At 36.5% G+C, this 22388-nt stretch overlaps 1 protein-coding gene and 1 pseudogene across 1 annotated transcript; both read left to right on the top strand.

Annotated features, from left to right (window-relative positions):
* Window positions 1–3006: 3006 nt before the first annotated feature.
* Window positions 3007–4414, top strand: LOC113339533 (annotated as a pseudogene).
* An 8757-nt stretch (window positions 4415–13171) lies between these two features.
* Window positions 13172–13735, top strand: LOC113339532. Its single transcript, XM_026584785.1, has one exon. The coding sequence runs from the start codon at window positions 13172–13174 to the stop codon at window positions 13733–13735; it is 564 nt and encodes a 187-aa protein (XP_026440570.1).
* Window positions 13736–22388: the final 8653 nt, after the last annotated feature.

The following is a 22388-nucleotide window of genomic DNA, read 5'->3' as shown; positions in this document are numbered from 1 at the left end:
CTTTACAAGTCCATGGCTTAGACTAATCTATGCATGTTATGAAGTCGTCTTCATAAGAAGTCTCAATTCTAATTGTTTTACTTCTCTTAGGATCAACCTTAAATTCATCTTCATTTAAGATAAGTTCTGACTATTTGAAAATAAATCTAGGAGATCAACTACACATCTCTAATGAGGTACAAGTTTAAGAATAAACATGTTCAAAGAACTCAACATCCCTAGATAATGTAATAGTATTCACAACAAAGTCAGAAAAATCATACCAAAGTATGAAAAATCAGGATTCAGAACACACAACCAAAAATATATATGTAGAAGTATACTCAGCATACCCTATATGAAGACACAATCAACATTTTTTGTTTCCATATAGTTCTTTTAGGAAGAGGAATGACAATCTTAGTCAAACACCCCCACATTTTGACGTATTCATAAGAAGGTCATCTACCTTTCCATAAATCATATGGAGTTTCATCTGATACTTAAGGGTACTATATTCAGGATATACTAGTTAAGAGGACTGCCTCCCCCCACAAGGCCGCAGGTAATCCTGAACTAATCAACATGGCAATTTTCATCTTTTTAAGGATACAATTGTTATGTTCAAGGCTTCTAATTGGTTTTGAACTTAAAGTTTATACATCTTAAGGCTTCTAAGGCATCATCCTTATCCCTAAGAAAGTATACAAGATAGTACCTCGTACAATCATCCACGAAAGTTATAAACCATCTTTTACCATAGTGGTTTTGGGTTGAACTCATGTCAACTAGGCCTAACTGAATTAATTCTAAGGGCTTAGAGTTACTATGGACATTTGTGCTAAAAGATTTGATATCATATTCATTTCACTTTTGTGTTCAAGATCCAAACTAAATTTGGGTACGTAGCCTATGCAAGGCAGTTTATGCATTGACTTATAATTTTACGGTTCCAAGTCTACCATGCAAAACATTCAAAGACACACAAAAAAAAGCACAAGAATCAACTATGTTCACTTCATCATATTTTCCTTTAAACTTATATAGACCTTAAGTTCTATAACTGTTGCCTAAAAAATCAATGCCCTTAGTTATAACAAGATTTCCACATTTAATTAAGATCTTCAATCTTTTACCATTTTTAAGAACAAGATACAAGATTCTTTCATATGCTCGGAACATGAAAACTTCATTCAGTGTGATAATATTACAGATATGAGCTTATGCTCGACCTTTCCCTTTTATGCAACCTATGTTGCAGATGAGTTACTCATATAGAGTTTCTCGACATCCCTTATCCTCTGATAAGAGGTGAACAGGTCTCTATTTCAGTCAAACATACCTAGTGGCCAGAGTCCACCCACCAGTCTCTCACATTGGTTATTAAAATAACTTCCGACATCATGTCAATGAACTTGTTCTAATTTGTTTCAACTAAATTACCATTAACTTTCTACTTATTAAGGTTTTATGTTGTGTACCTTTTACTGCCGTATGGTCAGGAATTTTACAAACATAACAATCACCCTTAATTAAAGTAATGCCGGATTTAGTTTTACGAAACATACCTTTCTTAAGAAGACTATGCTTAGAGTTGTGTTTGATGTTCTCGCCTTTTTCAGTTTTGGAAGACTTGTGTTCATCCACATGCACCTGGTAGCCATGTTCCTTTTCAATTTCATGTCACAAACTTCGTTTATACTCTGACCACGGACACGGTAATTTCCCAATCACCTTTCTTATGAAGACTATGCTTAGAGTTGTGTTTGATGTTCTCGCATTTGTCAGCTTTGAAAGACTTGTGTTCATCCACATGCGCCTGGTATCCATGTTCCTTTTCAATTTCATGTCACAAACTTCGTTTATATTCTGACCACGGACACGGTAATTTCCCAATTACCTAATACACCACATTTCACAAACCTTAGTTCAGATAAAATATGAGTTTTGAAGGTAATATCTAGATTTATAAACTTGGTTTGAACCACCATATCAAAAAAAAAACTCATGGTTACCCTATGAAAACTACTTTAGTTAACAACAAAATTCTGCCCGTCAGATTTTTTCAGGAACGTTTCTCTGTTTTGTAAAATATCAAAGAAATACTTTTACAACTCCAAAAATTCTGAAATTTTACGTGGGTGACTATCAGGATGTACACTACGTTGTGTCAAAAGGGTTCATCGAAATTCCTTCTAGGTTAAGAGATAAACTCGAAACTCTACAGCTGACCAAAAGTTTGTTTTTGTTTTTCGCTCCACATTTAACATCCATGATTCACAAACCAACCAACCATTTTCGATTATTACAAATTTTAATGTCTTAAGATTGTTGGGTGCATAATCCAAAACAAGGAAAAATCAAATAAGCAAAAGTTATTGATACTTAGCTCATTTATAATGGAAGTGATCGATTTGATGAAACGGACGAGTTCCCCATATCTCCGCAACAGCAACAAGGCAAAGAACATTTCCATCTGTTGAGAAAGACTGGGATTTGAAGGTTGTCCCCAAACATCTATAAGAGATACTAATGGAAGTGTTTGCGCAAGGCCACACAGGTGTGTGTCACTTAATTTCAACTTCCTTTTATTTTTTCCGAATATATATTGCGTATTTCGGCTTTCGTTGCAGTGTATGAGTAGTTTTTGTAGATCAAAACAGAATAACATGATCACTTATATTTTGGTCTTGAAATTGATTTGCATCTGGTGAAATGGAATTAGATGGTGGGGTTGGATGATATAAGATCTGATGCTGATGTTGTTGGCTTTTAGTATTATTCTAACCATGGTTTTGGTTATTGTATTCTCAGTTCAAATACCTGAATTTAGAGAGAGAACTCGTTTCACATACATTTTATTGTCTTGGACTCCTTGCATCTTTTAAATTGCATTGATGCTCGTAAGAAATTTTTGTGTTGATTTAGACTGACTGGGTTTCTTTGTTTGCTTTTACACGAGATGTAGACGTCGACTATCCAGAGATTGACTCATAACTATGGAAGTACTGAGACACAAACATAGCAATGACAGGTACTACTCCATTGTTATGTTGAATATTGTTAAGTGCTTTCAAATTCAAGTGAGATTTTCACCTACTGCGAATTATATCTGATTGCACCTGGGTTGTAAGGTTTGGTTTAGCAGAAGGTTTGGTTTAGCAGCAAGAGGAGGGACCTCCTGAGTGCAAGCAGAAGTAAGGTTTGGTTTAGCAGCAGCCAAGTAAATCACTGCCATTTTTTGATTGTGTATGTTTAACACTGGCAAGTTGATATGTATTGCGTCTTCATCATTGTTTCACTAATGATCAACAAATAATGATTCAACAAGCTCGATTGAATACGTTACTATGAATGCAATTGCAATACGGAAATTTCTTAAGAAATATGACAAGGTAAACCATTTCTTCTTCTTATGTGAAGATATTTAAAATCCTCTTCTGTGCATCCCGGTTTTTTTAGGTTCCACTGGATTTTGCAGGTACACTCCTCTGTAAATGGCAGAAACTTTAGATCTAAGTTGAGGGCTGAGCACATTGAGCTCCTTAAATCTCCTTGGCTAATAGATTTGGGTGCCTTTTATATAAATTTCAATGGATTTAATGAAGTTTCAGGCAAGTTTGTCAACTAGTTCTATTGTGATCTTGAGTCGGATCATCCTTTAATGACATTGATGGTTTGGATTCTGTGTAGCTGGAGTATAGCCTGACTTGCGCTGTTTCATTATGGGGATGGTTAGCTAATCAGATATCAGATATACTTATGCCAATTTTTTGGTTATTTGTTTGCAGGAGATTGCTTTTAATCCTTACGCTTTGAGCTGTGGCCATATTTTCTGCGAATCATGTGCTTGTTCTGCAGCTTCTGTGATGATATTCCAAGGTCTTAAGGCTGCTGAACCAAAATGCAAGTGCCCTGTTTGTAGAGAGGTACTAATTTATATATCATATTTTTGCTGGATCTTCCATTTGTGTGTTTCTACGGTCACCCTCTCGCAGTTAGGATCTAGTTCTCCCGTAATGGTTTTCTGATTTTGTTGGTTGCTAGGAAAGCTTCGTTTTGTCATCTATCAGCTAAACTGCTATCTGGTGTGAACGGCCCAGCTATAAATTTGGACTTTTTCAAAATAGAAAAAACAACAACAAAAAACTATGATATTATCAGCTAATCAAATTATGTTCTTTCTTTGCAGGTTGGAGTATGTGCCAATCCAATTCACATGATTGAGCTAGATCTTCTCTTGAAAAATAGGTAAGAACATGAAACTAGGAATACTGGTCAATCCTTTGTTTGAGAAGCTTTAATCTTTACTAAAACACTTCGGCATTACAGGCGTAAGGATTATTGGAAAGAGCGGATGCTTGAGGAACGTTCTTAGATGGTCAAACAATCTAAAGAATACTGGTAGTCGCAGACCAAATATGTCATTGGATAATGGCAACTTAATATCCCTGCTCTTCTTCAGGGGAAGGGGGAAAAGTGAAAAAAAAAAAAAAAAATGAAAACTTTGCTCTTTATCTAGTTCTAGAACAAAATGTTATGGGAATAATTGCAGTGTGGTATTGTAGGCATGTATTCATTGGTGGGTAAAGAATTGGGAACTGAACTTTCTTTGTGAACTGTACAATGTTAGAATGAATGTAAATGTGTTATACTGGCAGGTTAATGTGAATGTGAAATATTTTCGGCAATTCGGTTTCAGCTATAATTTATTTTTTCTTCAAAATAGTTAGATGCACACAACTTCTAATAAGAGTTGTGTTCCATATTTGAATTACACAAACCAGAGGTTAGGAAAAATGTCTTTACGACATAACTAGGTGTTGTCCAACATGGTTCTATAACTCTAACAAGTGTCGTGCAAATCTTATTCATAATAGTAATAAGAGTCGTCCTCGTGATCCGGCCTTCTTCGACGCGGTCCCCTTTCCTCCGATGATTCTGTTTCCGATTGCGAGTCCGTGACATCAGCCTCTCTCTCTTCATTAAGTTGACGATTCTGTAATGTTAACAGAGTGTTTTGTCTTGTCAACCTAGCATGTTTTTCCTCAAGGTCCCTGTCTCGTTCACTTTCAAGATGAAGCGTCTCGCTTAGTTGTTCCAATGTCATATTCTCCTCACAAATGCCTTCCTTCATTTCCTCATGAATTGGTTCCTCACCCGCGATAGTGTCCGTGTCCGAAGTGTGTGTACCGACACTTCTCCAAAGTCTTCCTCACCAGCTTCCTCGTTCAGCCGTCGATTTACGCCTTTCCTTCCACCAGCAGACGATGATTCTCCCCTTTCCATTCCCCTTCCTCTCTTTGCCTCCAAGCGTTTGATTTTCCTCGTTGCTATCACGTGCCTCACTCGATCTGGTGCTCTATCCATCAATTGATCCTCGATTCGTTATTGAGTAATGATTCCCGGCTTCAAAACAGATTCTCCTTTGACCAATCTAACGATTCGACTCCCAAAGATCACCTTCTTTAAAGATCCTATGACATTCCCCTATTTTCTCTATGAAATTCTTCGTTTATAAGGATCAATTCGCCCAGATCTTTATCTTCTTCGTTCTTTCCTCTCAAGATGTTTCAACTTCTTCAATTCTTAGATGAGGATAGATCCTCAATATAAGTCCCTATTTCTGGACGCCAAAATGTAACTACTGAAAATCCAGTAGTACACCCAAATAATAAGTAAGACCAAGATCTAAGACATCTCCAAGATTGAAAGTAAGAGTTTCTTTGTTAATCTTTCACCGCAAGGTTACGATACAAGTATGTGGATATCAGGAACCCTAATCTCACTCTCCTACACAATACTAGACTTTCTCTCCCCAAAATTCCGACCCCCTTTCTACGCCCAAGGGTTCCTATTTATAGGCTAATTGGCCTCAGTGGGATATAGCTCAAATTACTTCGCTCAAGATTACATATTCTTCGCTGGATCACTTTTTACTTTGCCCAATTCACTTTTGATAAAGTTTTCCCTTCCTTTTGCTGACACTTCTGGGAATTGGTCGGGACAGCTGTCTCTTTTCTTGTCCCACTTACTTCGCCTATCTTTAATTCTCGCTAACTGACTTCCCAACTAAGAAACCTTACTTCGTGTGTACTATCTTGTCGGTCACTCCAACGGCTCATTGTGATTCTTTTATTTCGATAGGTCTTCTCGCACATACGTTCCCACTTCGCATATGGGGTTGGTGAAAAGGTGACTTCAACTCTGATTTGACAAGTCACTGACATGAATACCTGTGGAATGTTATAGGATCTTTTGGGATTCTTCGATCTCACTTCGCGTCTTCTGGTGCAATCACGTGGCAAACTGGTTTTGTGTCCCTAATCTTTCTTGGATGATCAAGTTTAAATGAAACGAGTACGTATGCATGGGTTGAACCCAAAAGAGAAGCTCCTTTAGATAAGATATCCAATGCAAGGGATTTAATAATATTTGACACTCATTTTGCGTTCCTTAATTTTGAGGGTTCAATGTTTTGTGCAACTGATCATTAATCAGAAAAGGTCATATAACTGAAACTTGATCATCCAAGGTCACGTCAATTGTTCATCCGGTGTCCTTGCTCTGATCTTGTTTGGACATTCAAATATCAATTCTTGGATTATAATTTAAAGGTCACATCAATCGTTCATCCGGTCTTCTTGCTCTGATCATTCCTATAAATGGTATAACAAGATGTTTGTGTATTTGTCTCAGTTTAACAAGATGGTACAACTGATGGGGATATTACCAGAAAGGAAATTTTGAGTTTGTGTATTTGTCTATGGTTGTTGCACAAGCGTGAAAAATAAGAACAAGAAGTTCTTTCTCGGAATGGCAGAATATCTACATATAGCATTGAGATTTTATAACAAGATGCAACTTACTATTTTAGGTAGTCGTCCATTTATTGGTGTTAACATGAACCAGCCCGTGTGTATGTACAGAGTTTTTTTCCTTTGCTTTTGAGAGATGAGAACTTGAGTCAATATGCAAGAAAAGAAGATAGGTGATTGGTGTTCCGATATAGAACACAAGTGGGTTGAATATGTTAAGTTAATATTCCTTCACTTATAACCAAGTGAGTACAATCTCATTAGTTTTTGGCTTTTGGATAAATTTTTAAGCTTGCAAAATATACGAGGCAAGAGAAAGCTTGCAATGGATAAGAGAAATAAAATTATCACTATGCATATTAACGGATCGGTAGGACTGGTGAAGTATAAATGGATTAAAATTAAACTCTAAAATTAAACTCTTTGTAGAGCACACCATGATAGCATGTAGGAAAAATTAAATAAATGGCAACATCCACTAGGACGCTAGCCCACGCATTGATGATGGGAAAAGGACCTTATGTGATCAGCATGACGCTGCAACCAGATGGTGGCAATCATCCTCTATTTGCACAGTAATCGGATCGAGGTCAAGGACCTTAGTTACGTATGTAATCATCATAAGATTACATGAATGATACTGCAAAACTAAGTCCCTAGAAGATTGAGGGATCAGTCCTCTTTCTCAGGGGTTTAAAAGGGCAAGAGATCGTCATCGAGAATTTGAAAGGGCACTAATCAAAATAAAAATCATTGGAAAAAGCAAAAAGATGCTGGCCAGTATAACCCTCCAACTCTATCAGACTCACCAAGTGTTTAATTGTGGGTTGTGGTATATGAAATAACTATCCCAGAGATATTAAAGTTCGCGATAAAAAGGATAACCGAATTCCATCCAAGTTTTATTGCATTAAAATGCACTACACTTTACTTTTTCCTTACGGTGAAGATGGATATACCCTAAAAATACCATACAGAGAGGTAAGAAGAAACTTACAATGCGTATGCGGGAGTATTATGGGGGCACAACAACGAGCTAGCGAAGGCCTCTCTGTGAATCAAGGAGGTTGTCTTCTCAAACAATATTTGGTTGATGCATATGGATATACGGAAGAGTTCAAATTGAGATGAGTTAGGGAAAACCAACCCAAAATGAAATACGAAATTTATCATAGTTTAAAAGACGCGCTAATAATAAATTCCAGAGAATAATGAATTTATCATGTGTTTTCTTTTTTTTGATACGCGAAAGCCGGACCCAGATCCCTACCCGAACCTAGCCAGTTGGACTAGTCCCACTGCTATACCCAACACTTCTAAACCCATTATACAACTAATCTACTACAAACATTTACGACGGCGGGGATTGAACCTCTGACTTCCTCCTTACTAGAATTGGTGGGATACCACTGGGCTCTGCTCTTGGACCCAGTTTATCATGGTTTAAAATCCAAAATTTTGTTTGCTTGGTCTTCTCATCATCACAACAAAGTGCACAAACAAATTTAGAGTATTATCCCACCAGTCATTCTATGGAGCATACGGAAGGAAAGATATTCTCGAGTCTTCGAAGGAAAACAAAATACTGAAACAACAGTCACATGTAAAGCGCAATATGAAATGTACACTTGGTTTTTAGTTTTGAATGATTTCCAGAATTGTCCATATTAAGATATAATGCAGAAGGCCTACTCCCTACTGCCTAGGACTGCACATGGGACGGGACGGTACGGACTTTTGCCTGGCTCAGTACCTGTACCTCCTTATGGCCGGTACATGTATCTTGTATTTGTACCTGTACCTGTGAAGTACGGGATGGGACGGAAAATGTACCCGTTTAACCCAGTACGGGACGGGACGGGACCTGGTCTTTACCTCTAGCATATGTAAAAAAAAAGTCTTGAAAGATCTGACTTCAACCGATATCTCCCCGCTTGTTGTTTATATGCACACAGCAACACCTACATCGTCAAGGTTTATCGTGCGATGTTTAAATTTGTTGTTAGCTTCAGAATCTTCCTCGTGAAGCAGGTATTAATTGCTGCTCATCCATAGGAATTTGTTATTTTTTATGTTCCAAGAATCCATACAACGAGATAGAAGCACCATGGTTCGTGGATGACCACCTAATGAAGTACTTCAAAGCACCAATCCCACCCTGGATTTCAGTTGGTTCAAAATGTTCATCTGATGCCAAGTGTTGCTAATCTTAACTAAATTTTTTTTGCTCGGTCAAGTAATTCAATCCTCCTTAAGCTATGCATTTGTATTGGCTACGGGAGTGATTTTTGTTTCTTAATCTTTGTTTTTAGGTAGCAGCCTGTTATTTCCTTGAAACTTAAATTTTTCTCCGTATCTTTATGGACGGCCGTAGAAAATCTTTTGTACCCTCGTCTTTTTGATCAATCCATTTTTTCTCTATCGATAAAAAAAAAAGGATGCGCTAATAAAAAAAAAAATGACGCGCTAATGTTACGTGACACATCGGAAGAGTCTGATGGACAAAGGATTGTGATACCATCTTCATTTACTTGGGCCCAACATACATGTTATAAAACTATCAAATGCAGATCTATGGGATCTTAGAAAAAAAAATTATACTATATGTTATCAATAATCAAAATTTTAAGAATTCGTTTATGAGATGCAAATAATGCAATAAGAGTTTGCAACTGTTTACCATATTAGATGGATACTTTGATATAGCGTAAGCTATTGATGCAATTTTAACCACCACCATTATCGATATTTTCGAAACTCTTGGTGCGTATAAAGTTGGTGGGAGAGGAGGGCTCTATTTAAAAGCTAGTTATAATTTGCACAATTTTTAAGACGAGGAAAGAGGAGTATGTTTAAATATTTTATACAATTATATCCTTATGGATAATAATTAGTGAAACATAAAAATGATTTATCTCTTAAGTTATACCACGGTTTTTCGTAAATTTTATACGGAAAATGGGTCATTTGTCCAAATATTTTTAAAACATGGTTCAAATGGACGAGTAAAAATTAGTATGGGTGAAATGGACACGAAAAAAATAACAACGATGAAACTAGATTCATCCTGACTTAAACTTAAAAAGTAGTACGGATGAAACTGGATGCATCTTGATGTAAATTAAACATAAGAAAAAGTAATTGAAAATGGGTAGGATGAAACTGTTTACATCCTGACTATTTTTACATTTTTGTCCATTTAAACAGTATCAAAATCTAAATGTCCTTTTCACCCAGGAATTGTTGATTTTGGTCTTTTTAACCAATTTTGTGAACTTTATACCGTTGAAAAACATTTTAAAGCACCTATATAACGAATATAAAATGACTATCAAATTATACATATTTCTTGTAGTAACAATAATCAATTAAAAGGGTAGTTTTAGAAAAATCCCCTTGATTAGAGAAATAGCTCATCTATTACCGGACAAAATTTAAAACCAACTAGCTCATCTAATTTGGGACGGAGGAAGTAATATATACACATACCCCCTTGTTAATCCAGTACTTGAGTAGCCGTAGCCGTGCATGAGAATCTGTGGCCGTCTGCATCCTGATGCCAGAAGAGATCTTTTAGGACAACTTTCCATCAATTGTTTCAAACATCAGTGCATCATGGGTCCTGATTGGCGACTTCATGGATGAATTAGCCAGAAAAAACGGGAGGCATAATGTAATGTATGGACGAAATTAGTCTTTCCTTAATCAAATGGGACTCGTCGACCTGGGTTTATAAGGAGATCCGTTCACTTGAACAAACAATAAGAAAGGAAGAAACAACATCCTGGAACGACTTAACAAAGCTATGGAAGCACATCATTGGCAATCTTCTAACCCTAATACAGAAGTTACTCACCTACGATGAATAACCTCAGATATATAACTTATGGCTTACTTAGCCACAACCGTAACAAGTGAAAGATCTTCGATAACCCAGCAATTTGGGACTAATAATCTCAACGCACCCCCTCGCGTGTAGCCTCGTTGAGTCTAACACGTGGACAATAATCGGGAGACGCAGAGTAAAGGCGCGGTCAGTGACTCGTCGCAAATATAACCTGCTCTTTTTTTTTCTCCGAAGAAAAAGGTTATATTAAAGAGAAAAATATTTACAGAATGTAAAGGGAGTTACACAGACATAAGAGTCTCCCAATTACTCCAAATGAGACTAGGAGAGACAAACTGAAAAGTATCGTAATCACAAGACCATACAACTACAAGTTGTTTAACAAGATCAATAATCTCAGTCGCCTCCTTCTTTCTATCTCCAAAAACTCTCTCGTTCATTTCCCTCCACAATCTCCAACAAATAGCATAGTGGATTATCTCCCTACTGATTTACCTCTACCTCTCAAAACATCAGTATTCCAAGCTTCAAAGAAATCAAATAATGATTTCTGCATTGGCCACGAAATCCGAAAAGCTTTAATGAAGTAGTTCCATACCTTAAAAGAATAAGGACAATGAAAGAACATATAATCTGTTGTTTCTCTATCATCATTACAGAGAACACACAAATCACTTTCTCTTTATTCCTCTGTGCCTTAACATGTCCCTAGTTGGAAGAGAATTATGAAAAGAAGCCCAAATAATAAACTGACCTTATGAGGAATAGTATTCTTCCATAGATGCTCCGAGAAACTACACAACTCGAACTGTCCAACTAGAGTCTCATAGCATTTTAGAATATGGACATCCAACTTAAAACCAATTGGCAATGAATGGATAGGCTCTAAGAGATTATAAAATGCAGGATCTTAGATAATCCAACAATGTGGGACTAATAATCTCAACAACTTGACATACTGGCAGGCTGCTACAAGAAAACGACTTTATAACAAATCCCATGACATTACTTGACTTCCATGCAACTTACTTGTAGGAAAGATCAAGACTCCAAATGATTACTATCGGGGATCATAAGATCACCTTTTTCCCACATAGAAACATACATGGAAGTTGCAATAATACTTAAAAATATATAAAGACAAAATTAAGAAAAATGGTTTAAGATCCTATTACGAGTACCATGCTTTCTAATATTAACTCGTATACAAAACTTTTTCTACCGTTTCCTTTACATCCAATAAAATACTAGTATTGAAATTCATCAATTTTATTTAATGGTAATAACATTTCTAATAATATCAAAAAATTTATATACTAGCACTAGACACACACAAAACAAGGATACTGATAAGAATTAACTTGGTGGATGTAAATGTCCAACCAATTTTAACTCTGCGACAACATTGATAAGCTACTCTATGACTAACATGGAACTTAGATTTAAGAAGTATACTTACTAATGGGGAACTAGATTCGGGAAGCGGTGAGACTGACGTCACTTCTGGAAAAAGTAATTATTAATGACAATGAAGATACAAGGGTTTGGAAACACCCGAAAGATGGGATTTGCACTGTTTGATCTTGCTACAAAGTTTTGCCTCATAAAGAAAATATGGTGTTTCCTCGTAGGGCTGTATGGAACAGTTAGGTATCATCCAAAGTAACATTTTTCACTTGCCTGGTACACCACAATCAGGGACGGAGCTATGTAGAGCTCAGGGGTGGCCCCCGCCTCCCCTATTTCTGGTTAATTCATTGGTGATTTCTTATAATTCTTACTAATTAAAAAGAAATCTCTTAATAGGCTCCCTAAATAAATTTTATTTCAAATTCGCCCCCTTATATGGAATTTCTTACTCCGTCCCTGACGACAATTCCTTTCTTACTCGGGACGTGTACTTATAAAGAAAGGTCGGTGTTTGGTAAATAGATGCAACATGTGCAATATGGAGGAGGAAATCATCGCTTGCTAGGGTACCCATTGACAGCCCTAAGTAGGAGTAGTCGACTCCACAAAAATAGGTGCGAGCCTTCCCATCCATATGTTTATCATTTTGCTTGGAAACTCTAATCTATTGTCCCTCAGGATCCTCCAAATTTTTAATTAAGAAAAAAAAATATTCCTCAAGTTAACATATTTTCTTCCCACAAATACTTGAGTCATTACCCTCCAAATTCCTCAAGTTAGCATATTTTCCCCACATTAATTTCTTTTCTATTTTTATTTTGATTTCATATTTCAACGTATGGAAATAAAATATTGTGGCAAACATCTCATATGGTATAATAGACGTAAAACAGCAAAGAACCAGCAATAGATACCACAGTGCCATGTTTTAAAGCTTTACTCTTACCATTATAAAACATTATATATATATACGGCAATAAAAAGTTAGTAGTTATGGTTTATTACATGCAATTTTCATGAGCTGGCTATGTCTCCATATCAAACGAAAATCTATACATATATGCACGAAACGCACAATTACAAACTCCACCTTTGTTCAACTTCGCTTCACGGAAAGATGAAGCAAGTTTGTTTCTCTTCGTCTTTGGTGCTCATTGTTATTCTCGTGAACTTTCATGGTGTTCATGTTCATGGTGCTGGTCTAGTAAGTACTGCATGTAAGAACGCGGTAGCAAGGTTTCGCGAAAAGGTAACATATAGTTTTTGTGTAGCATCTCTGGAAGCCAACCCTAAAAGTAAAACTTATGGTATTGAAGACCTTGGTGTAGTAGCATATGAACATGCTACGAAGAAAGGAATTTCGGTTAATTCATACATCCATCATCTTTTGAAAGATGGAAAACAAAGTTCAGATGTAGTGGTCCGTTTGAAAGGTTGCTCGCAGGATTATTCGGATATTGGCAAGATTATGAAAGATGCAACTGGATCCTTCCGTGGTGGAGATTTTGAAAGTGGCGAGATAGGACTGGATACTGCCGAGGATATTGTGTTTTCATGTCAAAGACGTTTTGATGGTGGATTCACTTCTCCATTGGCAAAAGAAGATAATGAATTCCTTCAACATATTTATATTTCATATATGATTTCTGAGATGACTGTGGCTGTTTGGCCTCCTTCTTAAGGGTACCCTCTTATCTCTAGAAACTGTTTTGATCTTTTTTTTCTTTAGGTACTTTCAGCTTATTTGTTTTCCGTTAGCATCTAGTGGCATGTTATTTCTTATTTTAAATTAGTTCAGTTTTCTTTTAAGAGGACTTCTTTTTTTCTTTTCATAAAATAAGAGGAAGATACCCTCTAATATTACACATTCAAGCGAGTCATGATCAGAACAGGATTCGACCATGATATATTCTCGTTGAGATACTGGGAATTAAAGAAGTTTAAAAAATGTCCTAAATCCTCTCTTATCCATCTGTTTTGAAGATTGAAAATGTTACAATATGCTGATGTATTAGCTGTCCACATTACATTAAATCTAATGGATAACATAAGTTCAGAAATTTTAAAATTGATGACCTCCATATTGTTTCTTTGAAATTCATTGCTAATAGAATATCTAAGTTTCCTAGCTTCAATGTACATTCCTCTAAGCAACATCAAAATAGGCATGGAATCACTTTGGAAAAGCACCTTATGTCCACTCCATTTTGTTGCCCATTGGAAAGTTATTTCTGCTCCTCTTCTTTCTAATTCCTCTCTAGTATTGCAATTGCAGATCGCTCCCCTGACTTCAATAGTATAACCTGCAAAATCTGTAAGTGTTATACCAATGCCACAAGAGGATATAGGATTCATCATATATAAGGCTATACTGAATTTGTAAGGAATTTTTGATTCTATATTTCTGTTTTCAGTTGTACAAATGTTCAGGCAGTCATCTTTCATAGGGTTGTAGTATAAATTTTGAAAGATATTATGGTTTGGGGCTGTTATAGTAGATAAGCTATTTAAGAGGATTTTTCTTAGAATAAGATATTTTATTGATTTTATACATATTCCTTCTCTTTCATGTTTCATCATTTATACAATTTCCAATACTTACTAGAGACATTAGCTTAATTATGATGATTCCTATAGATGATAAATAAGGATAATATATGGAAAAGCCCATCTTAAAAATAGATATCTGCCTATCTAGTGGTACATCCAAAATTCAAATCTCCGCCTATATATTAGAAACGCAGGGGCACATAAAAAGGTATCATAGCCACCCGATACCATTTGAGACTTGCGTGTTAACAGTGTTGAAATTTTTGGACTGTAGTATGCATTGAATAGACTAAACAAAGATAGTTTCAAACGGCGATTACGTTTATTTATTGAGGGCAGCCAATCGGATCATGCTTTGGCCCAGCTTGTTGCCCAATATTATCTTTAATTCCTAGACTAAACTCTGTTAGTTCTTGCCAAATCTCTATCTGGAGACTGAAGAGCTTGATCTAACAATATAAATGATAAATGAAAGCTCCTCGAAATCAATTGAACTGATGATACACAGTGCGAACGCTCATAGTACTCCCTTGTAGTTGATTACTGTGATTCTCCAAATATTAAGCCTGGCCTGACCAATTTTTCCCGAGCTCCCTGACTAAGTTGTTGGAAGAAATTTAGCTAGGACTAGGAGGTCCAAAAGTTGTGACCTTCCAGTTCATATGTTTTTCCTCTAATATTTTTCTTTTTTAAGAAATACAAATTTCTCATGTTAGAAGAACTTCTTTAATAAAATTTGGGTCTCTTGTTAGAAGTATCTTCTTAACATATGAAGATACGGAAAATGGGTCATTTGTCCGAATATTTTTAAAACATGGTTCTAATAGACGAATAAAAATTTATGTGGGTGAAATGGACACAAAAAAAAATAGCAAGAATGAAACTGGATTCATCCTGGCTTAAACTTAAAAAAGAGCGAGGATGAGATTGGATTCATCCTGATGTAAATTAAAAATAAGAAAAAGTATTTGGAAATGGGCAGGATGAAACTGTTTACATCTTGACTATTTTTACATTCTCGTCCATTTGAACAATATCAAATTTTACATGTCTTTTTCACCTATGAATTATTGATTTTAATCTTTTTAACCAATTTTGTGATGAAAACAAGCATTGGTGAATAAAATACACAAAATCTGTACATATTTTGTTTTCTTTTATATAAGGTGATTTTCTATATTTATTTATGGTAGAAAACAACCTTGCACACATCTCATAAGGTAACAAAAAGATACTAGTTCGTTCTATTGCTAGCAACTTCCATTAGCTAGCTATATCTCCATATCAAACAAAAATCTAAATATATACGGGTGAAACTCTCAATTCTACAACATATTACTTTTTTTCAATTTTGTTTCACGGATACGATGAATCAACTTTGCTCCTCTTCCTAGTTCATTCTTCTTGTTCTTCTCATGAACTCTCACGTTCACGGTGCAGCTAATGATGATCTAGTAATTACTGCATGTAAGAAAGCGACAGCAGAGAATCCCGACATAAACATAAACTATAGATTTTGTGTATCATCTTTGAAATCGGATCCAAGAAGTAGAACTTCTGATATTTACACACTTGGTGTAGTATCGTATGAACAAACTACAAAGAAGGCAAAATTAATTATTTCATACATCAATAAACTTTGGCTCTTCAAGAGAGATGAGGAGAGAGAGTGTCAGATAGAGAGTAGAAAATTCAAATTCAATCACCCAGATTGAATCAAAAACTTTCGAATTCTTGACACAAAAATTAGGCAATCAAGATGGATTCAAGATTATAGAAAGGGGAGCTCGTGGCTTAAATTTTAAAATCATCTTCTCATCAGCAATAGGAGCATGGATCGGCAAGGTTTTGAAGGAGATTATACAGTCAAAATCAAATAGAAGAAAATGGACAAACAGAGATGGAGGCTTTGCTTTTTTAATCGAAAGATTACATAATTCCAGGGGTGAATTCATCAAAATAGATAGAACAGATGAAAGCAGATCAAGCAATAAAGCCTTGTTTATACCAATGGAGAAAGAAATGCGCGGATGGTTATCTTTTAATGAGCTTCTGAACAAGCTACTAGGGAAGAAATCATTTACTCCTCAAGTACCGCCGACGATAGCTGAATTCCCTGTACAACAAGGTTCAAAGCCATGTAATAGACCACTTCGTACCTTTAGCTGCACTGTTTATGGGACCATTCCATGGAATCAGGTATCTAGAGAAATTGCTGCTAAACTTAAATGGAATAGGTACCTAAAGCTAACCATCATCAACAACAATCAAGCATCTTTTCAACCCAATAGTGATCAAGAATGGGAAATTTGTTGGAAGCCTATTAAATGGTCCTATCAAGATACAAGCATTGAAATCAAAAGATGGATAGATGAGGATGTCACCATAAATGCTAGATCTCTACATCAAGCCCAAAACTGGATAAAAATGAAAAGTCTTCCGGTGCAGCTATGGTCAAAAGATACTTTTGGTCAAATTGGTGAGGAAATGGGGGGACTAGCGGAGGTGGACCATCATACAATGGAGAGAAACCCAGCGTGCTGCAGATTAAGAGTTAAAAGCATTGCAGAACACATACCAGCAGCCTTAAGCATCTCAATCAAAGGTATTAACCTCGTTCTGGCAATAAAATGGGATTTTTCGTACTCGCCGGGAAAAAAGACGTCGCTCCAGTCCTACCGACAAACTCTGCAAATTCTGGATAAAGGTACCCACACCCCAATTTCAAATTCAAATTTTGAAAAACCTGACACTGTCTGTCAATGCAATAACTCAATTCCAACGGCATACAACAAATGGTTTAAAACTAGCCACGTGGAAAGAGATGCCCACAATTCACCTACCAAGGCGCCTACCACTATTACTGACATGTTCAATAGATTTAATGCCAGCAGAGCAAAAAATGGTCCAGCTCAAGTCAAACAAAAGCAGAAAATAACCATTTCTGAAGCATCTAAAACTCCAGTCAAAGTTTTTCTTAAAAAATTCTTTCCCCAAATCAAGCTTCCTCAACCGACAGTTACTCAAGATGCAAGCATGGCGCATAATAACATACAATTTCTACAAATTAAAGACGGTAATCAAACTCCAACTTCAACTGAGATGCTAGTTCAAAATACAAACTTATCTCAAAACCTGAAAAAGGAAATTGTTAAGATTAACAATATCCACAACACAATGGATTTGATCAGGGATGCAACAATTAATATTGGTGCAAACTTTGTAGGTCAATAGGAAAGGTCTAGAGCACTCTATGCAACGATTGTGGCAAGAAGCATGTCTTCAAACATGGAAAGAAACAACACTCTATCCCCTAGAGTGAATGATGCAATTCAAGTGACTGACACAATTGAAAACAACACGGAAGAAAAAGAGAGTGAAGCTGAAGTATTTGAAGATGTAGTGAATTTGGCTTAAGATGGAATCAATGGATATTAGGGTACTAAACTGGAACATTAGAGGGATAACAGAAGTTGACAAAATTGATGCTTTAAAGGATCAAATTGAGAAGACTAAACCAAATGTATGTTTAATTCAAGAGACACACATGATGAAAATGAACAACTGGTGGGTAACAAATATCTGGGGAAATGATCAACATCAATGGAGAGTCATTCCATCTCAAGGCTTATCTGGAGGACTTCTGACAATATGGGGTGATAACTTGTTTGAATGTGTAGAAGATCTCTTAGGACATGTGGTAATTTTCGACCATGGGGTTCAGCTGCTTATGTACACAACAGTTCTCATCGGTATGGGAAGATGGGCCCTCGAGCGAAAAAGTGTATCTTTATGAGATATTTTGATCACTCAAAAGGCCATGTGTTCATTGGTGAGCAGCCTGATTGAAGTGTAACTGAGATTGAGTCACGTGATACAGATTTCCTATAACAGGATTTTCCTAGAAGGAACGAGGTAGGAGAAGATCTTAGCCTCTTTGAGGTGGAAGAGTCAATGGAAGATACACCAATTCGTCTAGTTGAGAATAATGAAGAAATTCCTCGTTCTCCTAGGGAAAGTGGGAGTGTTCTACCTGATAATGGATTGGCTCCATCAAATCAGGATCCCCAATCTCGGAGAAGTGAACGTGGAAAAGTCCCTCGTCGTCGTTTTCAGATTGAGGGGGAAAGTTTCATGGTTTGTTCACATGATGACGCGGAGCCTAAGAATTTCAAAGAGGCTATGTCATCTCCTAAAAGGGAAAAATGGATTATTGCACAGAAAAAGAAGCGATAGAATCAATGAGGATAAATGGTGTGTCCCAATACGTTGACCTCCCAGAAGGGTGCAAGGATATTGGAAACAAATGGGTTTTCAAAGTCAAACGCAATGCGGATGGTTTAGATGAAAGACATAGGGGCTCGCCTTGTGGCGAAAGGATACACCCAACAAGAGGGTGTTGACTACGAGGAAACTTTCTCCCTGTGGTGAGAATTGCCTCGATACGCCTTATTCTAGCTATTGTCGCACATATGGATTTGGAACTTCATCAAATGGATGTTAAAACTGCATTTCTCAATGGAGAACTAGATGAGGAAATTTACATGGAGAAACCAAAGGGCTTCGTGATAAAAGGTCAAGAGCGCAAAGTTTGCAAGCTTCCAAAATCTATTTATGGCCTAAAACAATCATCTAGACAATGGTATTTAAAATTTGATCGAGCTATTGTTTCCAATGGGTTTACGATGATAGAGGAAGACCATAGTGTGTATGTTAAACGGTCGATAAAGGTTTCCTTATTCTGTCCTTATATGTTGATGATATCCTTATAGCTGGAAGTAATATGGAAATTGTTGTCGCCACAAAAGAGTGGTTGTCCTCAAATTTTGAGATGAAGGACATGGGAGAAGCAAGCTATGTTCTCGGGATTAAGATTCTTAGAGATCGTTCAAAGAGACTTTTGGGTATGTCACAAGAGACATGCATTAAAAGGGATCTTGAGCGGTTGCACATGAAAGATTGCAAGCCCATAGACACACCAGTAGCTAAAGGTCAAAACTTAAGCCTTGATATGTGCCCTAATACCCCTGAAGAGAAATACAGGATGTCGCGGGTACCCTATTCCAACTCAATTGGGAGCCTGATGTATGGTATGATGTGTACTCGGCCTGATATATGCTATGCTATTGGATTAGTTAGGATACTGAGGTATCTCAAAGGGACGAGCGACCTCATTCTATGATACAATGGTTCAGATCTACGTCTCAGTGTTTATTGTGATGCTAACTGGAATGGCGAAATGGGAGAGAAAAAATGCACAGCAGGGTATGTTTTCTTGCTAAATGGCGGGGCCATCACATGGAGTAGTAAGAAACAGTCAGTTTTCGCTATGTCATCAATGGAATCTGAGTTTGTAGCTTGTCAAGCTACAATACAAGAATCTAATTGGTTAAGGAGGTTATTTGAGAGTTTTGAATTTGTCACTCACGCTACTGATGCAGTGAAAATTGATATTGATAGCACATTAATCATTGCTCATGCAAAATACCCAAAGTACCATGGAAAGACTAAGAACATTGATAGGAGGTGTTGCTTTATTAGAGCTTCTCTTGCGAAGAAAGAAATAATTTTGGAGTACATGCCTATAAAATTGATGATAGTTGATCCCCTTACTAAACCTATACCAAGAGATTTTTTCTTGTCTCATGTTGGAGCCTTAAGTTTACGTAGGTGGTAATGGATGACTCTATATTTATTTCATTTTATTTTTAAGACACGATGATCGTAGATACATATGTTTTATGGATATTTATTAATAATCAATACAATTTGATAATGGATCATTGTTGTGATTAACTATTTACTTATGGGCATGTATATACACGTTGAAATTGGTGCATAAAGAATGCATCATATTATGTCAAAACTTGATTGATATGTCACTAGGTATGGACTGGCTTACTCACATAAGTAGTCACCTTTTTGGCGCTAAGGAGAGCGAGCAAAGATGAGATGATGCATCGCCTTGGCAATACCAAGATGAGATCTACATAGTGAAGATCGATGATGAATATACCTATTGTTCATCATACTTTAAAGGATAGCCAAATAAGAAATCTCTTTCACGGCCCTTGTTGAAAGCGAGCAGTTAAAAATTTCGGACTATACTAGTGGAAAATGAGTTTTTTAAGTCTGACTAAGATTTATAAAAACGACTACCAAGGGCCTCCTTAATCAGCCAGTCTTTATAAAGTAGACGTTTTTATGGAAAAAATTACGGAAAACTAAATAGAGCTTCCGTGGAAGTCGTAATATATCAAGATTAGTTTTGTAAATAAAAAAGCTTCTAGAAGGATTATGATTAAAACTGCGTGCATGGGGGACTATTTTCTGTGGATTTCTCTCTCTTTCTCTCGTTTCTATCGACCACTTATATTTCCTTTCGTCTCTCTCTTCCTTTCACTCTTACGGAGAAAAACTCTGCAAAAAAAATTGATCGTCCACATCCTTTGCTTTTCACTCTATGCTTCTAATACTAGTTAACAATAGTCACCACTATTCATTCCTATGTTTTCTTCTCTAAATTACTCACTAGCGCGCTTTCACCTTTAGGGTTTTATGCAATCTCTTATTATCATTTACCAAACCCTAGGTCTATTTTATTAGTTCTATCTTTGATCAAAACCATAAATCGTTCTTATCCTTTTTATGATTTGAACAAATACCAGTAAAACCCCTGAACCGAATTGAAGAAACCCCATACAGAATTCTGATATTTTTCATCTCAAATGAACATTCAACTCTGATTTGGGTTTTTTTTTCTTTCCATTTTTCAGTTGGGTTTTTGTAAGTAAGGGTGCAGATGTAAATGATTTTAGCTCTAGGGGTTATTCAGGATTTAAAATTTCTTATTGTTGAACGAAATTTTGGGCTTTTTCGTTTACTCAGTTGGGGTTTCGTTATATCTAATGAATTGTTAACTGAGAGTTGCGACTAAGTCAAGATTTGTAGAGTGTAAGAGTTTGTGACATATACTTGTGTAGACAAGTAAAACTCCACTCTAGCGCATTTTCATATTTTGCGTGCTTGCGACCACTACGGAGGTGCGAAAATAGTTCCATGCTTTTCTCACCGTGTGAGTCCGTATGATAATTATATTATACACAGGTAACCTTACGAATTTTGACTTTGTTATTAAGTAAAGATTAGATAATTTATACTTTAGTATGTGTCCTGTGGACATGGATGATCCGGCTTAAAATGTACATATCTGGGAAAGCAGTTGATTCTGAAACTTCATTGCAATAGTGCGAGAGGAAGGTCATCAAACTCATAAATCTTTTATATTCACAGTCGACAACTTGAGTTGCCTTGCTGGAGTTGCAACACAAGTGTGAATGTATTTACAATAAACCAGCATGAGGGTTAGACTAGCTCTACGAGGGATCAGAGTAGTCTAGATCAATGAGATTTTGATGGACCTAGGATACTACGAGATACAAACATTTTTTTTAAACGGTTGATGTCTCTATGCTGACTCATATTGAGCTGCTAGTATGGAGCTCCCAAAATGCAGGTACCTCGATGGTCGCACGGGCGTAGAAGTTAGACATTCGGGTTGGACCCGAATATGGTCGCCCATATGTATGTTGCAAGTCCGACAGGGATCCATATACCTTTAGGGTTTGGACCCTATATAAGCATCTCTAATAAAGGTGCAGAAGTTAAGTGATTCCCACCGAGATCACACATAAGTTTACCATAAGAAAAGTGGTAACTCTAACCCTAAAAGAGAGTTACCATCTAGAGTAAAGGTTTCAAGTTCTTAGCATGTGAATCAAGTT

Source organism: Papaver somniferum, unplaced genomic scaffold, assembly GCF_003573695.1.
Source record: "Papaver somniferum cultivar HN1 unplaced genomic scaffold, ASM357369v1 unplaced-scaffold_21, whole genome shotgun sequence".
NCBI classification, from domain to species: domain Eukaryota; kingdom Viridiplantae; phylum Streptophyta; class Magnoliopsida; order Ranunculales; family Papaveraceae; genus Papaver; species Papaver somniferum.
The sequence above is the reverse complement of the archived record's forward strand: the minus strand, read 5'-3'. Positions and strand labels throughout refer to the sequence as shown.

Coding starts and splice junctions, on each gene's coding strand:
- LOC113339532 (XM_026584785.1), top strand. CDS start 13,172: ATGAAGCAAGTTTGTTTCTCTTCGTCTTTGGTGCTCATTGTTATTCTC.